General features: G+C 43.3%; 1 protein-coding gene and 1 pseudogene across 1 annotated transcript; both read right to left on the bottom strand.

Moving 5' to 3' along the window:
- Nucleotides 1-7,698: 7,698 nt before the first annotated feature.
- On the bottom strand, nt 7,699-8,634 carry LOC135888403 (olfactory receptor 14A16-like; annotated as a pseudogene).
- Nucleotides 8,635-20,590: 11,956 nt separating this feature from the next.
- On the bottom strand, nt 20,591-21,526 carry LOC135888346 (olfactory receptor 14A16-like). Its single transcript, XM_065416154.1, has one exon. The coding sequence runs from the start codon at nt 21,524-21,526 to the stop codon at nt 20,591-20,593; it is 936 nt and encodes a 311-aa protein (XP_065272226.1).
- Between the last annotated feature and the right edge of the window lie 298 nt (nt 21,527-21,824).

The raw sequence follows: 21,824 nt of genomic DNA on the forward strand, positions 1-21,824 counted from the left end.
AAGAAAGAGATCTTGGAGTCATTGTGGATAGTTCCCTGAAAACATCCACTCAATGTGGAGTAGCATTCAGTAAAAAAAAAAAAAACTAATAGGAACCATTAGGGAAGAGGTAGATAATAAGACAGTAAATATCATAATGCCATTATATAAATACATGGTAGGCCGACACCTTGAATACTGGGAGCAGTTCTGGTCACACCATCTCAAAAGAGATATATTAGAATTGGAAAAGTTACAGAGAAGGGCAATGAAAATTATTAGGGTCTATAAAATCATGAATGGTGTGGAGAAAGTGAATAAGGAAATTTTGTTTACCCCTTCACATAACACAAGACTTAGGGTGTCACTCAATGAAATTAATAGGTTGCAGGTTTAAAACAAAGAAAAGGAAGTACTTTTACACACAATGCATAGTCAACCTGTAGAACTCATTGCCATGGGATGTTGTGAAGGCCAAAAGTATAACTGGGTTGGAAAGAGACTAAGATATGTTCATGGAATATAGGGCCATCAATGGCTGTTAGCTCAGATGGTCAGGGATGCAACCTCATGCTCCAGGTGTCTCTAAACCTCTGACTGCCAGAAGCTGAGACAGGACAACAGGGGATGGATGTCTCAAAATTACCCTGTTCTGCTCATTCCCTCTGAAGCATCTGGCACTGGCCACTGTCAGTATAGTGGGCTATATGGATCATTGGTCTGACCCAGTATTGCCTTGCTTATGTTCTCACAGACAAGTTAGATCATAGGATGTGGGGGTCAGACTGTGTTGTATTTCCCTGGAAAGTGGGAATCAGGGTGTATTTCCACTTTAGTATTTTAGAGCTGTACCCAAGTTGTTAGTCTATTCCCTGCCAGAACTGAGGGACCATCTTTCCTAGGTCTGATGGGTTTGGGTTGCAATTTGTTCCACTTTTTAATGTATTTGATAAGCAACATCTTGGGCCAGATCCTCAGATGGTGTAAACTGATGCAGCTCCATTGACTTCAAGAGTGCTAAGTTAATTGACACTAGTGTGATAACACACCTCACAGGTGTCTGAGGCGAGGCACAGTGGCAATTCCTACTCAATAGAATTTAAAAGTTCTCTGCTCCTTCGACATTCCCATCAAGAGATATTACTGAGAGGGGAATCAGGGTCCTTCCCTCTGTCATTCTGATCCTGACCAGTACCTTTGTCCTTCCCTCCATCAGCAAGACACAATGTGCTGAGGAAGAAAATGTCCAGCTGAACCACCATGACCAAGTTCCTTCTCTGATGTTCAGGAGATGCAGATTTTACACTTCCTGGTGTTTCAAGTGCTTTATCTGGTGTCCTGGATGAGGAGCCTTCTCATCATAATAGTCATAGCCCTTGACCACCATCTTCACACCCTCATGTACTTTCCCTAATGAATTTGTCCATTTTCTCCTTCTCTGTCAGTATCCCCAAATCCTTGGCCAGTTCCCTCTTAAATACCAGGTCGATTTCTTATTCTGGATGTTTCACCCTAGACTTTCTCTTCATGTTCTTCGCTTCAGCAGCTATAGCATTATTCCCCATCATGATGTATTATGAATACATTGCCATCTGTCAACCACTGCTCTATGAGAGAGTAATGAACAGGGCAGCTGGTGTCCAAATGGCAGCCAGTGCCTGTATCAGTGGAATTCTCAATTCTGCACTGCACACCGGTAACATACTTGAGTTAACCTTCCATGGAGGGAACATGGTGGTTCAGTTCTTCTGTGAAATGCCCCAACTACTCAAGCTTGCCTGCTCTGACTCACATCTCAGTGAAGTTGGGATTCTTGCATTTGTTGCATACTTAGTCTTGAGCTGCTTTGTTTTAATAACTGTGTGTGACAAGATGGCCGATGTTAATATAGTGGGTCCTGCGCTTTTCTTGGTGGTGGGGGGGCTAAGATGCCACTCCTTGCCCCTGCTCTTGGGGCACCTAGGTTCCCGCTAGCGGCCTGAGAAGGTGGTAGAGGAGGGAAGCGGGACGGGGTCTGGGTTTGCTCCTCACTCTGAGCCCCAGCCCCTCTCAACCCCTGCGGGTTCTTAACCTCTTCCCCTTTGGTTCGGGTTACCCTCTGTCCTTAGATGCTGGGGGAGGGCGTCTCCCTCCCCTGCTGGGGCAGGGTCTCCCTGTTTTTTCTGGTTCTCTGCTTTTCCAAAACACACCTCCAAGCTCCAGTCCTCTCTCCTTCCTCCTCCTCCCTGACTGCCTGAAGCAGGGGGTTTTATTAGGTTCCTGACAGGGCCTTAATTGACTACAGGTGCTCCCATTAACCTGTAGCAACACTCCCTAGTCTACAGGAACCACGCCTTAATTAGCCTAGGGCTTATGTATTTCCCCTCAAGCACTTTCCCACTGCTCCCTGGCCCTTCTGTATCACATGTGTCATTATGTTCAAATCTTCAAAACAGTGCTGAGAATCCCCTCTGAGCAGGGCCAGCATAAAGCCTTCTCCACCTGCCTCCCCCCCCCCCCTCGGTGTGGTCTCTTTGTTTATTTGTTCTGACATCTTTGCCTACCTGAAAACCCATCTCCAGCTCTCCATTGGGTCTGGATCTCATGGTGTCTGTTCTCTATTCCATGGTGCCTCCAATGATGAATCCGATCATCTATAGCATAAGGAACAAGGACATCAAAGCTGCTCTGTGGAAAATGATTAGATCAAGATGAAGCCAAGGTCTAGGATGGACAGATTCATCAGGAAGAAGTACTCGGTAGCCTGAAGTGTTGTTAGTGCTGCAGAGAGTTGATAAGGCTGCTCGGTGTGGCTGTTCTTGGAGCTTGTATGTCAGCTGCACGAGCAGGGAATTCAGTTTGCTGATTCGGCAGACCTCGATGTTGTTCATAAAGAAAGACCACAGGCTTAGTTAGGTGACAAAGGCGCTCGGCCTGGTTTATTGTCAGCAAAGCATGTTACTAGCGCCCCACAGGAGCTAGAGGCGCACTAACACATGTATGCCTGTGCCAATGGTACTGGTTCAATCAGCGCACCAGGACGCTGTCCCTTCGGCTAGCACAAAGATGCCCCTCTTATGACTTCTCCTTTTATACATTGATACACACAAGTGCCGTATTACACTCCAGATGTTGTTAGTTACCACTCTAATCCTCATACCTGCTAGTCTGAACAAAACATCTTCATCCATTATCCTGTCATCCCCTCCTTATCTTTATGAGGGATCAGTGTGTTCTTGTACCATCTCTTAGGAATGTATTTACATAGTTACTTGAGAGAGCTGAGTCTTTTTGTACCATCGTCTCCGGTCAGGAATGTGCTTACTTGGTTAGCTGACACCTAGAGTGTTACTTATTCTGCCAAGGTCAGGCCTACTTTGGTTCACCCCATCAAGTATGCCTAGGGCTCCAGCAAGGCCTACACATGGTGGTGACACCCTTGATGAACTTGTTCATCTACAGCCTGAGGAACAAGAAGGTCAAAGAGGGCCTCAGGAGGAAGCTGTATTTCTTCAAGGAACCCCTGGGCACTGGAATGTGTTTCTAAGTTAGGAATTATATAAAAGTCAAGGTGTAAAATGTTCTAAAGCATCTAAGTAACTTAGGAGCCAAAGTCCCATTTTTCAAAGTGTCCTAGTCAATCAGTAGCCTAAGTCCCATTCAAAGTCAATGAGACTTCGACTCCTAAGTGCTTAAATTGCTTTAGAAAATGAAATTTAGGTTCTTAAATCTCTTAGGTTATTTGAATAATTTTGCCCATTGGCAGTGAGTGGAGGAGACTTTGTGCGTGTGTGTGTGAGAGAGAGAGAGAGATACAGACAGACAACATACAGTCAGGAGTACACTACGAAAGCTTTGCCCATATAGCGATAACAGCAAACCTTCCTAGTGTAAATGCAGCTTATGGAGCCGGTAGACCTGTGTTTACCCTCAATAATACCCAGTATAGCAATGTCACCCCTGACTGTCATTGCTAAAATGGCAAAACTGACTAATGCAGATCCAGCCTATGTCTGTCTGTTTGTCAGATTCCATTATAAGTGCCCATTTCTGAGTCTTTGCTTTGACTGTGTATCTGCTAGTGAATAAATTTGCATGAATGTGTGTGTGTTTGTCAGTGTACATTATTCTGAGTGTGTTCCTGAGGGTAACCAACATGCATGTGAGTTTTACATTCCTGTGTATGTCTTTGTGAACGTACATGATGTGAATGTCCATTAGAGAATGTATAATGCCATGTATGTGTTAGTGAAGCATATTCTGTTTGTTGTGAGTGGTCATTATTGTGTGTGTGTTTCTAGGTGTGCATGGTTGTATAATTAGGAGTGAATATTATTATGTGTGTGTGGTTGTATGTGGGCATTAACAATGACTGAACAATGAGTCCCAGAACCACAAAGGGCCTTCAGCACCTAAACCCCAGATTTAGGAGCCTAAGTCCCAGTTTTAGGCACCACTGTGATCCAGACAACCCCCACTCGGCTGCCACCTAACCATGTAGGTGCCTAAACTCACTCATTGCCTAAGTTGTCAGGGTAAATGTTCTCCAGGCACTAGCATTTCTGCCTCTGGGCATGTGAACCACTGTCTCACTCTAGGCCCCAGATGCCTAACTCCTGTGTAGGCCTCACAGTGATCCACGAACTGAGGGAAGATAGGTGGAGCAGTGCTGTCTTGCGTGTTGGGCTGTGGATTGCTGGCAGAGTTAGGAACCTTCCTGCTGACTGGACTTGGGCGCAGAACTCCAGAAGAGGGGAGGGGCTTAGGACACGCCCTTCTGGTAGACATTTCCTAGAGGCTAGTTTACCCGAGGAAATGTCTGTCAGGCTGGCTTTTGTGGATCCCCTTCTAAGGCACCTATCTCTTCCCATGCATTGTATAGGGAGCCTGGCACCTAATTTAGGCTTGGATTGCATTGCTGTTCCAATGATTTTCTATCATCTAAAATTTAGAGGCTGCAGTGCTCTGTATTGCAACAGCTAAATGCCTTTGTGGTTCTGGGCCTGAGTCCCCATATAAATGATTAAATTCCTTAGCTTCCTGCAGACAAGGTGAAATTTTCACAGTTCCTGGACTATAAGAGGGTGACATTTTAGTTCTTTCATAAGAGGCCAATATGATTCATCACCCCATGTGCCAAGTCCAGGTCATTTTAGGGATCCGTCAGCAGTACTATTTGCTGTCTTGTTAATATTAAGACAATGCTTGCAATAATTATTTTGAGCCACATCTTCAGATACCGCTTTTATTTTGTCCCAATCCTGAAATGTGACCCACCTGGGCAGACCTTTCTGTCCAGAAATTCTCAAACTCTTTTTTTTTTCAAATCATGGACCATATGTCAGTAGAAAGATAATCTTGAGGAAACTTCTTTCATTCCTGATTGCACCACCTACCTCTCCATCTAAACACAATTATGGGGAGCCCCTCCCTTGTACATTCAACTTCACATAAAATCCCTCACAAGTTACAGCAATTGTGTATATGGAAATATGATACTTGGAAAGAATTTGAGGATGGATTAAGGGTTAAGCACTGTAAGCCAGCATCAAGGACCCAACTCCAGGAGTCATGCCATTGCAGCGGAATCTCAGCTTTCATTTTTTAAATAAAATTAATGTTCTATTCCTCATGGGATGGAAAGTTTGAAAATATAACCCAAGACTAAGACGATAGCCAAGTGTAACCAACAGAGCAACACCCATCTGAGTCTTCAGAGAGCCTGAGCTAATCGCTCTGAGATGGAGAAACTGCGTCAAGTGTGACCAGCACAGAAACACTTGCCTGAGTCTGCAGAGAGCCTGAGCCAGTCAGAAAATTAACTCCATAAGGTTGAGGTGCAAGCTGCTGCTCCCTGACCATGCTTGTCCTCAGTGGATGGACTGGTAAATACAGCCCAGTTAATTACAGAAGTAACACCACTTTTCCCCACCCCACTCTCTCCTGAGGTGCCTCTTAGGTGGCCTCTCTCCCACTGGAGTAGTTCCTTTCCCTGGGTAGGTGTCTCTGCTTGGGCCTGGTCCCCAGTCTCTGATCCCTCTCCATCCCTGCTATGTGTCCTATCAGCCCTAGGCTTACTGTCTATATACTCACCAGCCAGTTTACCAGCTGGGTGCACATGTCTCAGATTTCTGTCTATTAAACCATGATTTTACAACCTTAGAATCTTCCAGGGGTATTGGAATAGGATGGTGGCATTAACCAATGAGAAACTCCAACACAGGAACAAAAATAAAGCTAGGCATCATGGTGCAGATTTCAGCTCATGTAAACTGCCATAGCTCCATATCACTATGACCAATTTACACCAGCTGGGGATCTGGCCTCATTGATTCCAATGGTGCTATGGATGATTTTCCCCAGCTGGGGGATCTACCACGTTGACTCCAAAGGAGCGACGCCTATTTACACCAGAAAGGAATCTGGCCCTCTGACTCCAATGGAGTCACATTGATTTACACCACCTGGGAATCTGACCATTCATAGTTACTCAATCTCTCTGATGTGCCAGAAAACAATGTGAATTAAATATTTAAAAAAAAATGTAATATAGCATTGCATCTTCAGCCTAATGAGCCTTTTGTTTTGGTGTTGTGTGCAGGAAGAAAAATATGTCATTGCAAAGAAAGAAAGAAAGAAAGAAAGAAAGAAAGAAAGAAAGAAAGAAAGAAAGAAAGAAAGAAAGAATGATCGATCTATTCATACTAACAGAAGTTAAAGATCAGATACATGAAATCTCCGCCACACTGAATTCCTCCAAAGTTCTATCTGTAATGGGAATGAATCACTCCATAACAATTAAAAGTTACACTCTTGTAATTAATCCCAATGGACAAAGCGCTAAAATCATGCAGGCTGGTTAATAACTTTTGATTTTCTTCTGTTCAGATTCACTACCAAAAATATGGATTTGAAGCATATCTCCATTATTATCAATGGGCCAGACCCCTAGTAGGTGCACACAGCCCTAGTTACTATGAAGTCAGTTGTATCATTAACACCAGCTCATAACCTGGCCCTTAGTTTTTCGTGTTTGATTCTGTGCCTCTTAGTGACCTGCTTCAAACTGTCTATGTACTTGTTGACTGTGATCAAGTCACCTCTTAACCGTCTCTTTGTTAAGCTAAATAGATTGAGCTCCTTGATATTAAAATGTAGATGTTAGATCCACAGCTTGTGTCAATTGGCTTCATGGCATTGGACTCAATGAGCCCAGTCCCCACCTGGTGTACATGGATGTAGTTCCATTGAAGTCAAGAGGCCAGATCTCCAGGTGGGTGTAAATTGGTTAAGCTTTATCAGAGTCAATGGCACTACACTGGTTTGCAGAGGTCAGAGTTAAGGTCAGACTCTGCTCTCCCATATACCAGATTTTCACCAGTCTGACTCCTTTGACACCACTCCTGATTTATGCACACAAGGGAAAGAAGCTCCATGTTTTTAAGTAACCCTGAAATGGGTATAAGCGGCAAAGCAGTTTAATAGGCATTGCTTTGGCACAGAATGAAACCCCAATTCTTCCCTCCCACAAAATGCACACCAGTTTAACTCCATTATTAGGGCAGAACTTCTGCTGGTGTAAATCAGCCCAAGTGCATTGACATCCATGGAGTTAATTTGGATTTGCATTGGTGCAGCGAAGAGTAGAAACTGGACCTTCTGTGTATAAATTGTGTGGTTATGGAAATAACTGACATGGACCAAGAGAAAGAAAGCAAAAGGATATTTACAGACAGACAATTAATTCTTGGGGAATAATGTCCACCCAGTCAGTCTCCTCAATGCAGCTTTGATGTCCTTGTTCCTCATGCTATAGATAACTGGATTCATCGTTGGCGGTAACATGGAGTAGAGAAGAGCCACCACGAGATCCAGACCCGATGTAGAACTATGGGTGGGTTTCAGGTAGGCAAAGATGCAAGTGAAAACAAATAAAGAGACCACAATTAGGTGAGGAAGACAAGTGGAGAAGGCTTTATGGCGTCCTTGCTCAGAGGGGATTCTCATCACTGTTTTGAAGATTTGAACATAAGAAAAAGTTATTAAAACAAAGCTGCTTAAGCCTAAGCATGCACTAAAGGTGAGAACCTGAACTTAACTGAGATATGATTCAGAGCAGGTGAGCTTTAGTAGCTTGGGGATTTCACAGAAGAACTGATCCACCATGTTGCCGCCACAGAAGGTTAACATAAAAGTGTTCCCGGTATGCAGTGCAGAATTGAGACTACCACTGATCCAGGCACTGGCTGCCATTTGGACACAAGCTCTCCTGTTCATAACTCTCTCATAGTGCAGTGGTTGGCAGATGGCAATGTACCGGTCGTATGCCATGACAGTGAGAAGGAAAAAATTTGCTCCTATCAAGAAGACAAGGAAAAAAACCTGGGCAACACATCCAGCATAGGAAATTGACCTAGTGTGGGTTAGGATATTAGCCATTGATTTGGGGATGTTGACAGAGATGGAACCAAGGTCTACGACAGACAGATTCATCAAGAAGAAGTACATGGGAGTGTGAAGCTGGTGGTCAAGTGCTATGGCTGTGATGATAAGAAGATTCTCCATCAGTGCTGCCAGGTAAATTAATAAGAACAGTATGAAGTATAAAATCTGCACCTCTGGAACATCAGAGAATCCCAGGAGAAGGAACTCGGTCACGGTGGTTTGGTTGGACATTTTCTTTCTCAGTACATTATGAACTGCCTGTAGAGGGAAGGACAATGGTCAGGATTAGACTAGTAAAATATCTCTCCTTTTGTGTAAAGCACCATAATTTCCTTGAATTAAGATCACATCCTTATCTTGTGAAGGTTGATGTAATCTGGGAATGGGGGTGAGGGAATCAGCCTCATTGACTCCAGTGTAGTTACTCTTGATTTACATTAGGCTGAGTGAGAGAGAGGAGAATAAGTCCCATTGACTACAACGGAGTTACTCCTGATTTACACTGGCTGAGTGAGAGGATAATCAGGCCTATTGACTGAATGGGATTATAATCAGGACCAATTACTTTTTAGATCTTTGTATAACTTTCTCATTCAAAGATGTATAAAGTTAGGTAAATCTTATCCTCATTGTACAGAAGGGAAACTGCAGACCAGATAGCTAGATTCTGCTGTTAGGCACACCAGTGTAAATCTGGAGTAATTTCATTGAAGCAGTGGAATTACTCTGCATTCACACTGCTGTAAATGGGAGTATCATCCCCCTCAGAGGTGAAAGGGCTCACTCATGGTCACATGATGACCCAGCTATAGAGTCAGGAACACAAGCCAGGAAGAGTCCTGAAACCCAGTTGGCTGTTCTAGTCATGACCCATCACTCACAACCAAAAACAGAATAAAAGAACCCCAGAGTTCTGACTGGTCTCCCACTCCTCTATCCTGCTAGACCCCACTCCTCTCCCAGAGCTGGGACTAGAACCCAGGAGCCCTGGTGCTGTATCTTTCCCTAATTACTAGATCACACTCTCAGGTGAGAGTTGGGAATAGAACACAAGAACCTTGACTCCAACTCCCATAATCACTATACCATACTGTATCTCTGTTTAATGTGGCAACACTAGACAGAATTTTTATTTGCAGTAATAGCATTTGTAGTAGAACTGCTGCAAGTTCAAGATCCAGTGACGATCAGGGCACCATGTAGCTGGGCTCTCTTTATTTGTACTGCATTTCACTGCCGTTGATCCCAATGATGGTCTCTCTTGAGTAAGAACTGCAGGATTTAGCATCATTGTTTTTTTTCTATAAGAAATTAAAGATTGCATTGACTAGGAAGAAGATAAATGACATTTGGATCTCATGCAGAAGGACTAATGATTTCTCATTCTGGAACTCTCAAATTTAGGGTCAATCAATGCATACATGTCAAAGTCATTAGGGTGCACAAAGTTATTATTTGGCATTTGGGTACTGATTGATGTTATTCTAGGTGCGTTGATAACGCTACCTCTTATTAATGTTGCCTGACACTTCCCATTACAGGGTCCTATTTTCTGTTGCTTATAACTTTACCAGACTTCAATCATTGGGGCTGATATTTTCTATGCCAGGTGTCTGCCTCAAAACAGTTGAGACATTTCCAAGAATGAACCAGGGGAAAATATATTGTTTTGCTCATGTTAAGCTCCAGTGAGAGTATGCTTTGGAGCAGGGACTTGACATTTGGCATGAGGAGTCATTTCATAAAATAAAATATTTATTCTTAAAAAATATATTAACTAAAATAAAATAATCTAAAGCAACATAAAAAATATAGTCAACATTGAAACAAAATGCTTCAGTTTTATTGAAATGTAATGTTCCTATTGACCCCCCAAAGTTTTTTTAAAAATTATTTCATAGGAAATTTTGAAATTCAATTTTTCATTACAATTTAAATGAAAATAAATTTTGAAATCACAGCCTATCCCATGAAATGGACATGCGGGTTCTTGCCGAGCCCTTTCATGAAACATTCATATATTATAGTGATGAGCACCATAGAAAAGCCCAAGATATGATGGATTATTTTGTCTTCAGAGCAGGGTAGAAGAATGTGCAGTGAATAAGGCCTGGAGCACACAGTGAAGAATGAGGAGAAAACAAAGTACTGAATAGTTGCTCACTAAGTACATCCTATGCACTGAATGAGGCAGGGGTCCAGTGGAAAAGGAATATGTGATTGTGTAATTAAAGACTGCATTATAATTTCATTGAAGATAAACCAAACTAGGTCTAATTGGTGAACAATATAATGAGCGGATGGGCTAGACCGCCCATCACCCCCTTTTGTGGTCCTTAAAATGATGGAGAGGATCAAACAGGGAGCAGACTCCTGTGGGAGTCTCACGTGAAAACTCGACAGGCTTCCCCTTCGCTCTGGAGACTCTGTCCTTTGCTCATGAGCCCTGAGGATCATTGATTCATCATACACCCGGACCATAGGTCACCAGTGTGCATGCCTGGACATCACTGCTGGACCACTGAGGACCACAGACTGATACATGTGAGATCCTGCTCAGGTTTCCGTTCTCTTTCCACCCCAACTATCTCGTCTCTGTTGGCTTTTCACCTGATCCTGAGACCAGCTGCACCATACAGCATGAACTATGTCCAAATTGAAATAACACTGAAAATTTGAAAAAATACATAATGTCCATTTACAATAATTTACAATTTTTTCCTTAAAAGGCACTTCTGGAAACCCCACATATATTTCATTGCAACAGCAGACTTACTGTGCCGGTGTGTGTGAAATCCTCCCAGCTCTTCTCTCCTCCAACTCCAGACTCCTTTCAGTTATCTATCTATCTATCTATCTATCGATCTATCTATCTATCTATCGATCGATCTATCTATCTATCTATCTATCTATCTATCTATCTATCTATCTATCTATCTATCTATCTATCTATCACTGTATTAGGAGAAACTGTTCTCTCCTCACACTGAGGCTGACCTGCTGGAAAAATATTAAGACCTGTTGCTCTCTACAGACGAGATATGTGTGGCTAACTCTGGTGCTCTTGGAAGGATATTTATCCATGCCTATTCCTAAGGGCTTTTAGGCACTCACTCCCTGAAGCCCTGCACAGCACAGGATCAGAGGCCCAGAGGCCAACGTTACTTTCTGTCTGTATTGTACTTTCATAAATATTCCCAGAAATTGAAGTGATCACAATTACAGAGAGGCAGTAGTGTCTAGCGCAATGACTGTGATCCAATGGCTAGGGGCACAGGACTGGAACTCAGGAGACCTGGTATCTAGTCTTGGCTTGGCCACGGACCTGCTGTGTGACCTATCACAAGTCACTTCTCCTCTCTATGCCTCAGGTTCCCATCCCTTCCATTGTGTGTTTGGATTATACAGTCTATGTGACAGAGGCTGTCTCTCACTATGTGTTTGTGAAGCATCTAGGAGACTGAGGCCTCTAGATGTCAGGGTAATACAAATTATACAAGAAATCTCTCTCTCTCCAAGTTAAATGATTCTGTATGTCTAAGCCCATAAATTTTTGACACTCAGTGTGTCCATGTCTGTGTCTGTCCCCTCTGCCCACACACACACACTCTATGTGAGGGAAATCAAAACCAGGTAATTTTATAACATGCTCATAGTCACAGTCAGAGAGGGCTCATACCAAAAACATATAAAGCTGGGAATTTCTAAGGGGCGTGTGTGTTAGAATTCCTGGTTTCTTCTGCCAGTGATCTGCTGGGTGAATTTAGGCAAGTCCCTTCAACTCAGGGTCTCTGTTTCCCTTCCCACCCTTGGCCTGTTTTGTCTATTTAGACTGTGAGCTCTTTGCATCTTACCTGGAACAGTGGGACCCATATCTCAGGGCCAACTATCATACACATTTTTATTATTATTATCATTGAGTATTACATCATGGGAATATATTAATATATTAATATATTATTAGTAGTAGTAGTTTTATTTTGTTTTGTTTCATAGACTCATAGATTCCAAAGCCAGAAGGTAGCACTGTGTTCATCTAGTCAGACGTCCTGTATAACAAAGGATCTTAAGCAAAGTAAGCAGTCATGAGATAAGAGGGAAGGTCCTCTCATGAATCTGTAACTGGTTAAAAGATAGGAAACTAAGGGTAGGAATAAACAGTCCGTTTTCAAAGTGGAGAGAGGTAAAGAGTGGGATCCATCAAGGATCTGTACTGGGAGCAGTGCTATTCAACCTGTTCATAAATGATCTGGAAAAAGGGGTAAGCAGTAAGGTGACAAAGTTTGAAGATGATACAAAATTACTCAGGATAGTTAAGTCCAAAGGTGACTGTGAAGAGTTACAAAGGGATCTCACTAAACTGGTGACTGGGCAACAAAATGGCAGATAAAATTCAATGTTGATAAAAGCAAAGTAATGCACATTGGAAAATATAATCCCAGCTATACATAAAAAAGGGTGAGGTCTAAGTTCATTGTTACCACTCAAGAAAGAGATCTTGGAGACATCGTGGACAGTTCCCTGAAAACATCCATTCAATGTGTAGTGGCATTCAATAAAAAAAAAAAACTAATAGGAACCATTAGGGAAGAGGTAGATAATAAGACAGTAAATATCATAATGCCATTATATAAATACATGGTAGGCTGACACCTTGAATACTGGGAGCAGTTCTGGTCACACCATCTCAAAAGAGATATATTAGAATTGGAAATGTTACAGAGAAGGGCAATGAAAATTATTAGGGTCTATAAAATCATGAATGGTGTGGAGAAAGTGAATAAGGAAATTTTGTTTACCCCTTCACATAACACAAGACTTAGGGGGTCACTCAATGAAATTAATAGGTTGCAGGTTTAAAACAAAGAAAAGGAAGTACTTTTACACACAATGCATAGTCAACCTGTAGAACTCATTGCCATGGGATGTTGTGAAGGCCAAAAGTATAACTGGGTTGGAAAGAGACTAAGATATGTTCATGGAATATAGGGCCATCAATGGCTGTTAGCTCAGATGGTCAGGGATGCAACCCCATGCTCCAGGTGTCTCTAAACCTCTGACTGCCAGAAGCTGGGACAGGACAACAGGGGATGGATGTCTCAAAATTACCCTGTTCTGCTTATTCCCTCTGAAGCATCTGGCACTGGCCACTGTCAGTATAGTGGGCTATATGGATCATTAGTCTGACCCAGTATTGCCTTGCTTATGTTCGCACAGACAAGTTAGCTCATAGGATGTGGGGGTCAGACTGTGTCGTATTTCCCTGGAAAGTGGGAATCAGGGTGTATTTCCACTTTAGTATTTTAGAGCTGTACTCAAGTTGTTAGTCTATTCCCTGCCAGAACTGAGGGACCATCTTTCCTAGGTCTGATGGGTTTGGGTTGCAATTTGTTCCACTTTTTAATGTATTTGATAAGCAACATCTTGGGCCAGATCCTCAGATGGTGTAAACTGATGCAGCTCCATTGACTTCAAGAGTGCTAAGTTAATTGACACTAGTGTGATAACACACCTCACAGGTGTCTGAGGCGAGGCACAGTGGCAATTCCTACTCAATAGAATTTACAAGTTCTCTGCTCCTTCGACATTCCCATCAAGAGATATTACTGAGAGGGGAATCAGGGTCCTTCCCTCTGTCACTCTGATCCTGACCAGTAACTTTGTCCTTCCCTCCATCAGCAAGACACAATGTGCTGAGGAAGAAAATGTCCAGCTGAACCACCATGACCAAGTTCCTTCTCTGATGTTCAGGAGATGCAGATTTTACGCTTCCTGGTGTTTCAAGTGCTTTATCTGGTGTCCTGGATGAGGAGCCTTCTCATCATAATAGTCATAGCCCTTGACCACCATCTTCACACCCTCATGTACTTTCCCTAATGAATTTGTCCATCTTCTCCTTCTCTGTCAGTATCCCCAAATCCTTGGCCAGTTCCCTCTTAAATACCAGGTCGATTTCTTATTCTGGATGTTTCACCCTAGACTTTCTCTTCATGTTCTTCGCTTCAGCAGCTATAGCATTATTCCCCATCATGATGTATTACGAATACATTGCCATCTGTCAACCACTGCTCTATGAGAGAGTAATGAACAGGGCAGCTGGTGTCCAAATGGCAGCCAGTGCCTGTATCAGTGGAATTCTCAATTCTGCACTGCACACCGGTAATACACTTGAGTTAACCTTCCATGGAGGGAACATGGTGGCTCAGTTCTTCTGTGAAATTCCCCAACTACTCAAGCTTGCCTGATCTGACTCACATCTCAGTGAAGTTGGGATTCTTGCATTTGGTGCATACTTAGTCTTGAGCTGCTTTGTTTTAATAACAGTGTGTGACAAGATGGTCGATGTTAATATGGTGGGTCCTGCGCTTTTCTTGGTGGGGGGGAGGCTAAGATGCCACCCCTTGCCCCTCTCTTGGGGCACCAAGGTCCCCGCTAGTGGCCTGAGAAGATGGTAGAGGAGGGAAGCGGGACAGGGGTCTGGGTTTGCTCCTCACTCTGAGCCCCAGCCCCTCTCAACCCCTGCGGGTTCTTAACCTCTTCCCCCTTGGGTCGGGTTTGATGTCTGTCCTTTGATGCTGGGGGAGGGAGTCTCCCTCCCCTGCTGGGGCAGGGTCTCCCTGTTTTTTCTGGTTCTCTGCTTTTTCAAAACACACCTACAAGCTCCAGTCCTCTCTCCTTCCTCCTCCTCCCTGACTGCCTGAAGCAGGGGGGTTTATTAGATTCCTGACAGGGCCTTAATTGACTACAGGTGCTCCAATTAACCTGTAGCAACACTTCCTAGTCTACAGAGAACCACGCCTTAATTAGCCTAGGGCTTATTTCCGCTCTAGCACTTTCCCACTGCTCCCTGGCCCTCCTGTATCACATGTGTCATTATGTTCAAATCTTCAAAACAGTGCTGAGAATCCACTCTGAGCAGGGCCAGCATAAAGCCTTCTCCACCTGCCTTCCTCCCCTCAGTGTGGTCTCTTTGTTTATTTGCTCTGACATCTTTGCCTACCAGAAAACCCACCTCCAGCTCTCCATTGGGTCTGGATCTCATGGTGTCTGTTCTCTATTCCATGGTGCCTCCAATGATGAATCCGATCATCTATAGCATAAGGAAAAAGGAGATCAAAGCTGCTCTGTGGAAAATGATTAGATCAAGATGGAGCCAAGGTCTAGGATGGACAGATTCATCAGGAAGAAGTACCCGGGAGTGTGAATTGTTGTTAGTGCTGCAGAGGGTTGATAAGGCTGCTCGGTGTTGCTGTTCGTGGAGCTTGTATGTCAGCTGCACGAGCAGGGAATTCAGCTTGCTGATTCGGCAGACCTCGATGTTGTTCATAAAGAAAGACCATAGGCTTGGTTAGGTGACAAAGGCGCTTGGCCTGGTTTATTGTCAGCAAAGCATGTTACTAGCGCCCCACAGGAGCTAGAGGTGCACTAACACATGTATTCCTGTGCCAATGGTACTGGTTCAATCATGACACCAGGACGCTGTCCCTTCGGCTAGCACGAAGATGCCCCTCTTATGACTTCTCCTTTTATACATTGATACACACCAGTGCCGTATTACACTCCAGATGTTGTTAGTTACCACCCTAATCCTCATACCTGCTAGTCTGAACAAAACATCCTCATCCATTATCCTGTCATCCCCTCCTTATCTTTATGAGGGATCAGTGTGTTCTTTTACCATCTCTTCGGAATGCATTTACATAGTTACTTGAGAGAGCTGAGTCTTTTTGTACCATCCTCTCCAGTCAGGAATGTGCTTACTTGGTTAGCTGACACCTAGAGTGTTACTATTCTGCCAAGGTCAGGCCTACTTTGGTTCACTCCATCAAGTATGCCTAGGGCTCCAGCAAGGCCTACACACGCTGGTGACGCCCTTGATGAACTTGTTCATTTACAGCCTGAGGAACAAGAAGGTCAAAGAGGGCCTCAGGAGGAAGCTGTATTTCTTCAAGGAACCCCTGGGCACTGGACTGTGTTTCTAAGTTAGGAATTATGTAAAAGTCAAGGTGTAAAATGTTCTAAAGTGTCTAAGTGACTTAGGAGCCAAAGTTCCATTTTTTAAAAGTGTCCTAGTCAATCAGTAGCCTAAGTCCCATTCAAAGTCAACGAGACTTCAACACCTAAGTGCTTAAATTGCTTTAGAAAATGAAATTTAGGTTCTTAAATCTCTTAGGTTATTTGAATAATTTTGCCCATTGGCAGTGAGTGGAGGAGACTTTGTACGTGTGTGTGTGTGAGAGAGAGAGAGAGAGAGACAGACAGACAGACAGACAGACAGCATACAGTCAGGAGTACACTACGAAAGCTTTGCCCAAATAGCTATACCAGCAAACCTTCCTAGTGTAAATGCAGCTTATGGAGCCGGTAGACCCGTGTTTACCCTCAATAATACCCAGTATAGCAATGTCACCCCTGACTGTCATTGCTAAAATGGCAAAACTGACTAGTGCAGATCCAACCTAAGTCTGTCTGTTTGTCAGATTCCATTATAAGTGCCCATTTCTGAGTCTTTGCTTTGACTGTGTATCTGCTAGTGAATAAATTTGCATGAATGTGTGTGTGTTTGTCAGTGTACATTATTCTGAGTGTGTTCCTGAGGGTAACCAACATGCATGTGAGTTTTACATTCCTGTGTGTGTCTTTGTGAACGTACATGATGTGAATGTGCATTAGTGAATGTATAATGCCATGTATGTGTTAGTGAAGCATATTCTGTTTGTTGTGAGTGGTCATTATTGTGTGTGTGTTTCTAGGTGTGCATGGTTGTATATTTAGCAGTGAATATTATTATGTGTGTGTGGTTGTATGTGGGCATTAACAATGACTGAACAATGAGTCCCAGAACCACAAAGGGCCTTCAGCACCTAAACCCCAGATTTAGGAGCCTAAGTCCCAGTTTTAGGCACCACTGTGATCCAGACAACCCCCACTCGGCTGCCACCTAACCATGTAGGTGCCTAAACTCACTCATTGCCTAAGTTGTCAGGGTAAATGTTCTCCAGGCACTAGCATTTCTGCCTCTGGGCATGTGAACCACTGTCTCACTCTAGGCCCCAGATGCCTAACTCCTGTGTAGGCCTCACAGTGATCCACGAACTGAGGGAAGATAGGTGGAGCAGTGCTGTCTTGCGTGTTGGGCTGTGGATTGCTGGCAGAGTTAGGAACCTTCCTGCTGACTGGACTTGGGCGCAGAACTCCAGAAGAGGGGAGGGGCTTAGGACACGCCCTTCTGGTAGACATTTCCTAGAGGCTAGTTTACCCGAGGAAATGTCTGTCAGGCTGGCTTTTGTGGATCCCCTTCTAAGGCACCTATCTCTCCTCATGCATTGTATAGGGAGCCTGGCACCTAATTCAGTCTTGGATTGCATTGCTGTTCCAATGATTTTCTATCACCTAAAATTTAGAGGCTGCAGTGCTCTGTATTGCAACAGCTAAATGCCTTTGTGGTTCTGGGCCTGAGTCCCCATATAAATGATTAAATTCCTTAGCTTCCGGCAGACAAGGTGAATTTTTCACAGTTCCTGGACTATAAGAGGGTGACATTTTAGTTCTTTCATAAGAGGCCAATATGATTCATCACCCCATGTGCCAAGTCCAGGTCATTTTAGGGATCCGTCAGCAGTACTATTTGCTGTCTTGTTAATATTAAGACAATGCTTGCAATAATTATTTTGAGCCGCATCTTCAGATATTGCTTTTATTTTGTCCCAATCCTGAAATGTGACCCACCTGGGCAGACCTTTCTGTCCAGAAATTCTCAAACTCTTTTTTTTTTTTTTTTTCAAATCATGGACCATATGTCAGTAGAAAGATAATCTTGAGGAAACTTCTTTCATTCCTGATTGCACCACCTACCTCTCCATCTAAACACAATTATGGGGAGCCCCTCCCTTGTACATTCAACTTCACATAAAATCCCTCACAAGTTACAGCAATTGTGTATATGGAAATATGATACTTGGAAAGAATTTGAGGATGGATTAAGGGTTAAGCACTGTAAGCCAGCATCAAGGACCCAACTCCAGGAGTCATGCCATTGCAGCGGAATCTCAGCTTTCATTTTTTAAATAAAATTAATGTTCTATTCCTCATGGGATGGAAAGTTTGAAAATATAACCCAAGACTAAGACGATAGCCAAGTGTAACCAACAGAGCAACACCCATCTGAGTCTTCAGAGAGCCTGAGCTAATCGCTCTGAGATGGAGAAACTGCGTCAAGTGTGACCAGCACAGAAACACTTGCCTGAGTCTGCAGAGAGCCTGAGCCAGTCAGAAAATTAACTCCATAAGGTTGAGGTGCAAGCTGCTGCTCCCTGACCATGCTTGTCCTCAGTGGATGGACTGGTAAATACAGCCCAGTTAATTACAGAAGTAACACCACTTTTCCCCACCCCACTCTCTCCTGAGGTGCCTCTTAGGTGACCTCTCTCCCACTGGAGTAGTTCCTTCCCCTGGGTAGGTGTCTCTGCTTGGGCCTGGTCCCCAGTCTCTGATCCGTCTCCATCCCTGCTATGTGTCCTATCAGCCCTAGGCTTACTGTCTATATACTCACCAGCCAGTTTACCAGCTGGGTGCACATGTCTCAGATTTCTGTCTATTAAACCATGATTTTACAACCTTAGAATCTTCCAGGGGTATTGGAATAGGATGGTGGCATTAACCAATGAGAAACTCCAACACAGGAACAAAAATAAAGCTAGGCATCATGGTACAGATTTCAGCTCATGTAAACTGCCATAGCTCCATATCACTATGACCAATTTACACCAGCTGGGGATCTGGCCTCATTGATTCCAATGGAGCTATGGATGATTTTTCCCAGCTGGGGGATCTACCACATTGACTCCAAAGGAGCGACGCCTATTTACACCAGAAATGAATCTGGCCCTCTGACTCCAATGGAGTCACATTGATTTACACCACCTGGGAATCTGACCATTCATAGTTACTCAATCTCTCTGATGTGCCAGAAAACAATGTGAATTAAACATTTAAAAAAAAATGTAATATAGCATTGCATCTTCAGCCTAATGAGCCTTTTGTTTTGGTGTTGTGTGCAGGAAGAAAAATATGTCATTGCAAAGAAAGAAAGAAAGAAAGAAAGAAAGAAAGAAAGAAAGAAAGAAAGAAAGAAAGAAAGATCTATTCATACTAAGAGAAGTTAAAGATCAGATACATGAAATCTCCGCCACACTGAATTCCTCCAAAGTTCTATCTGTAATGGGAATGAATCACTCCATAACAATTAAAAGTTACACTCTTGTAATTAATCCCAATGGACAAAGTGCTAAAATCATGCAGGCTGGTTAATAACTTTTGATTTTCTTCTGTTCAGATTCACTACCAAAAATATGGATTTGAAGCATATCTCCATTATTATCAACGGGCCAGACCCCTAGTAGGTGCACACAGCCCTAGTTACTATGAGCTCAGTTGTATCATTAACACCAGCTCATAACCCGGCCCTTAGTTTTTCGTGTTTGCTTCTGTGCCTCTTAGTGACCTGCTTCAAACTGTGTCTGTACTTGTAGACTGTGATGAAGTCACCTCTTAACCGTCTCTTTGTTAAGCTAAATAGATTGAGCTCCTTGATATTAAAATGTAGATGTTAGATCCACAGCTTGTGTCAATTGGCGTCATGGCATTGGACTCAATGAGCCCAGTCCCCACCTGGTGTACATGGATGTAGTTCCATTGAAGTCAAGAGGCCAGATCTCCAGGTGGGTGTAAATTGGTTAATCTTTATCAGAGTCAATGGCACTACACTGGTTTGCAGAGGTCAGAGTTAAGGTCAGACTCTGCTCTCCCATATACCAGATTTTCACCAGTCTGACTCCTTTGACACCACTCCTGATTTATGCACACAAGGGAAAGAAGCTCTGTGTTTTTAAGTAACCCTGAAATGGGTATAAGCGGCAAAGCAGTTTAATAGGCATTGCTTTGGCACAGAATGAAACCCCAATTCTTCCCTCCCACAAAATGCACACCAGTTTAACTCCATTATTAGGGCAGAACTTCTGCTGGTGTAAATCAGCCCAAGTGCATTGACATCCATAGAGTTAATTTGGATTTGCATTGGTGCAGAGAAGAGTAGAAACTGGACCTTCTGTGTATAAATTGTGTGGTTATGGAAATAACTGACATGGACCAAGAGAAAGAAAGCAAAAGGATATTTACAGACAGACAATTAATTCTTGGGGAATAACGTCCACCCAGTCAGTCTCCTCAATGCAGCTTTGATGTCCTTGTTCCTCATGCTATAGATAACTGGATTCATCGTTGGCGGTAACATGGAGTAGAGAAGAGCCACCACGAGATCCAGACCCGATGTAGAACTAGAGGTGGGTTTCAGGTAGGCAAAGATGCAAGTGAAAACAAATAAAGAGACCACAATTAGGTGAGGAAGACAAGTGGAGAAGGCTTTATGGCGTCCTTGCTCAGAGGGGATTCTCATCACTGTTTTGAAGATTTGACCATAAGAAAAAGTTATTAAAACAAAGCTGCTTAAGCCTAAGCATGCACTAAAGGTGAGAACCTGAACTTCACTGAGATATGATTCAGAGCAGGTGAGCTTTAGTAGCTTGGGGATTTCACAGAAGAACTGATCCACCATGTTGCCGCCACAGAAGGTTAACATAAAAGTATTCCCGGTATGCAGTGCAGAATTGAGACTACCACTGATCCAGGCACTGGCTGCCATTTGGACACAAGCTCTCCTGTTCATAACTCTCTCATAGTGCAGTGGTTGGCAGATGGCAATGTACCGGTCGTATGCCATGACAGTGAGAAGGAAAAAATTTGCTCCTATCAAGAAGACAAGGAAAAAAACCTGGGCAACACATCCAGCATAGGAAATTGACCTAGTGTGGGTTAGGATATTAGCCATTGATTTGGGGATGTTGACAGAGATGGAACCAAGGTCTACGACAGACAGATTCATCAAGAAGAAGTACATGGGAGTGTGAAGCTGGTGGTCAAGTGCTATGGCTGTGATGATAAGAAGATTCTCCATCAGTGCTGCCAGGTAAATTAATAAGAACAGTATGAAGTATAAAATCTGCACCTCTGGAACATCAGAGAATCCCAGGAGAAGGAACTCGGTCACGGTGGTTTGGTTGGACATTTTCTTTCTCAGTACATTATGAACTGCCTGTAGAGGGAAGGACAATGGTCAGGATTAGACTAGTAAAATATCTCTCCTTTTGTGTAAAGCACCATAATTTCCTTGAATTAAGATCACATCCTTATCTTGTGAAGGTTGATGTAATCTGGGAATGGGGGTGAGGGAATCAGCCTCATTGACTCCAGTGTAGTTACTCTTGATTTACATTAGGCTGAGTGAGAGAGAGGAGAATAAGTCCCATTGACTACAACGGAGTTACTCCTGATTTACACTGGCTGAGTGAGAGGATAATCAGGCC

The sequence above is a fragment of the Emys orbicularis genome, chromosome 13 (assembly GCF_028017835.1).
Source record: "Emys orbicularis isolate rEmyOrb1 chromosome 13, rEmyOrb1.hap1, whole genome shotgun sequence".
In the NCBI taxonomy this organism is placed as follows: domain Eukaryota; kingdom Metazoa; phylum Chordata; order Testudines; family Emydidae; genus Emys; species Emys orbicularis.

Coding starts and splice junctions, on each gene's coding strand:
- LOC135888346 (XM_065416154.1), bottom strand. CDS start 21,526: ATGTCCAACCAAACCACCGTGACCGAGTTCCTTCTCCTGGGATTCTCT.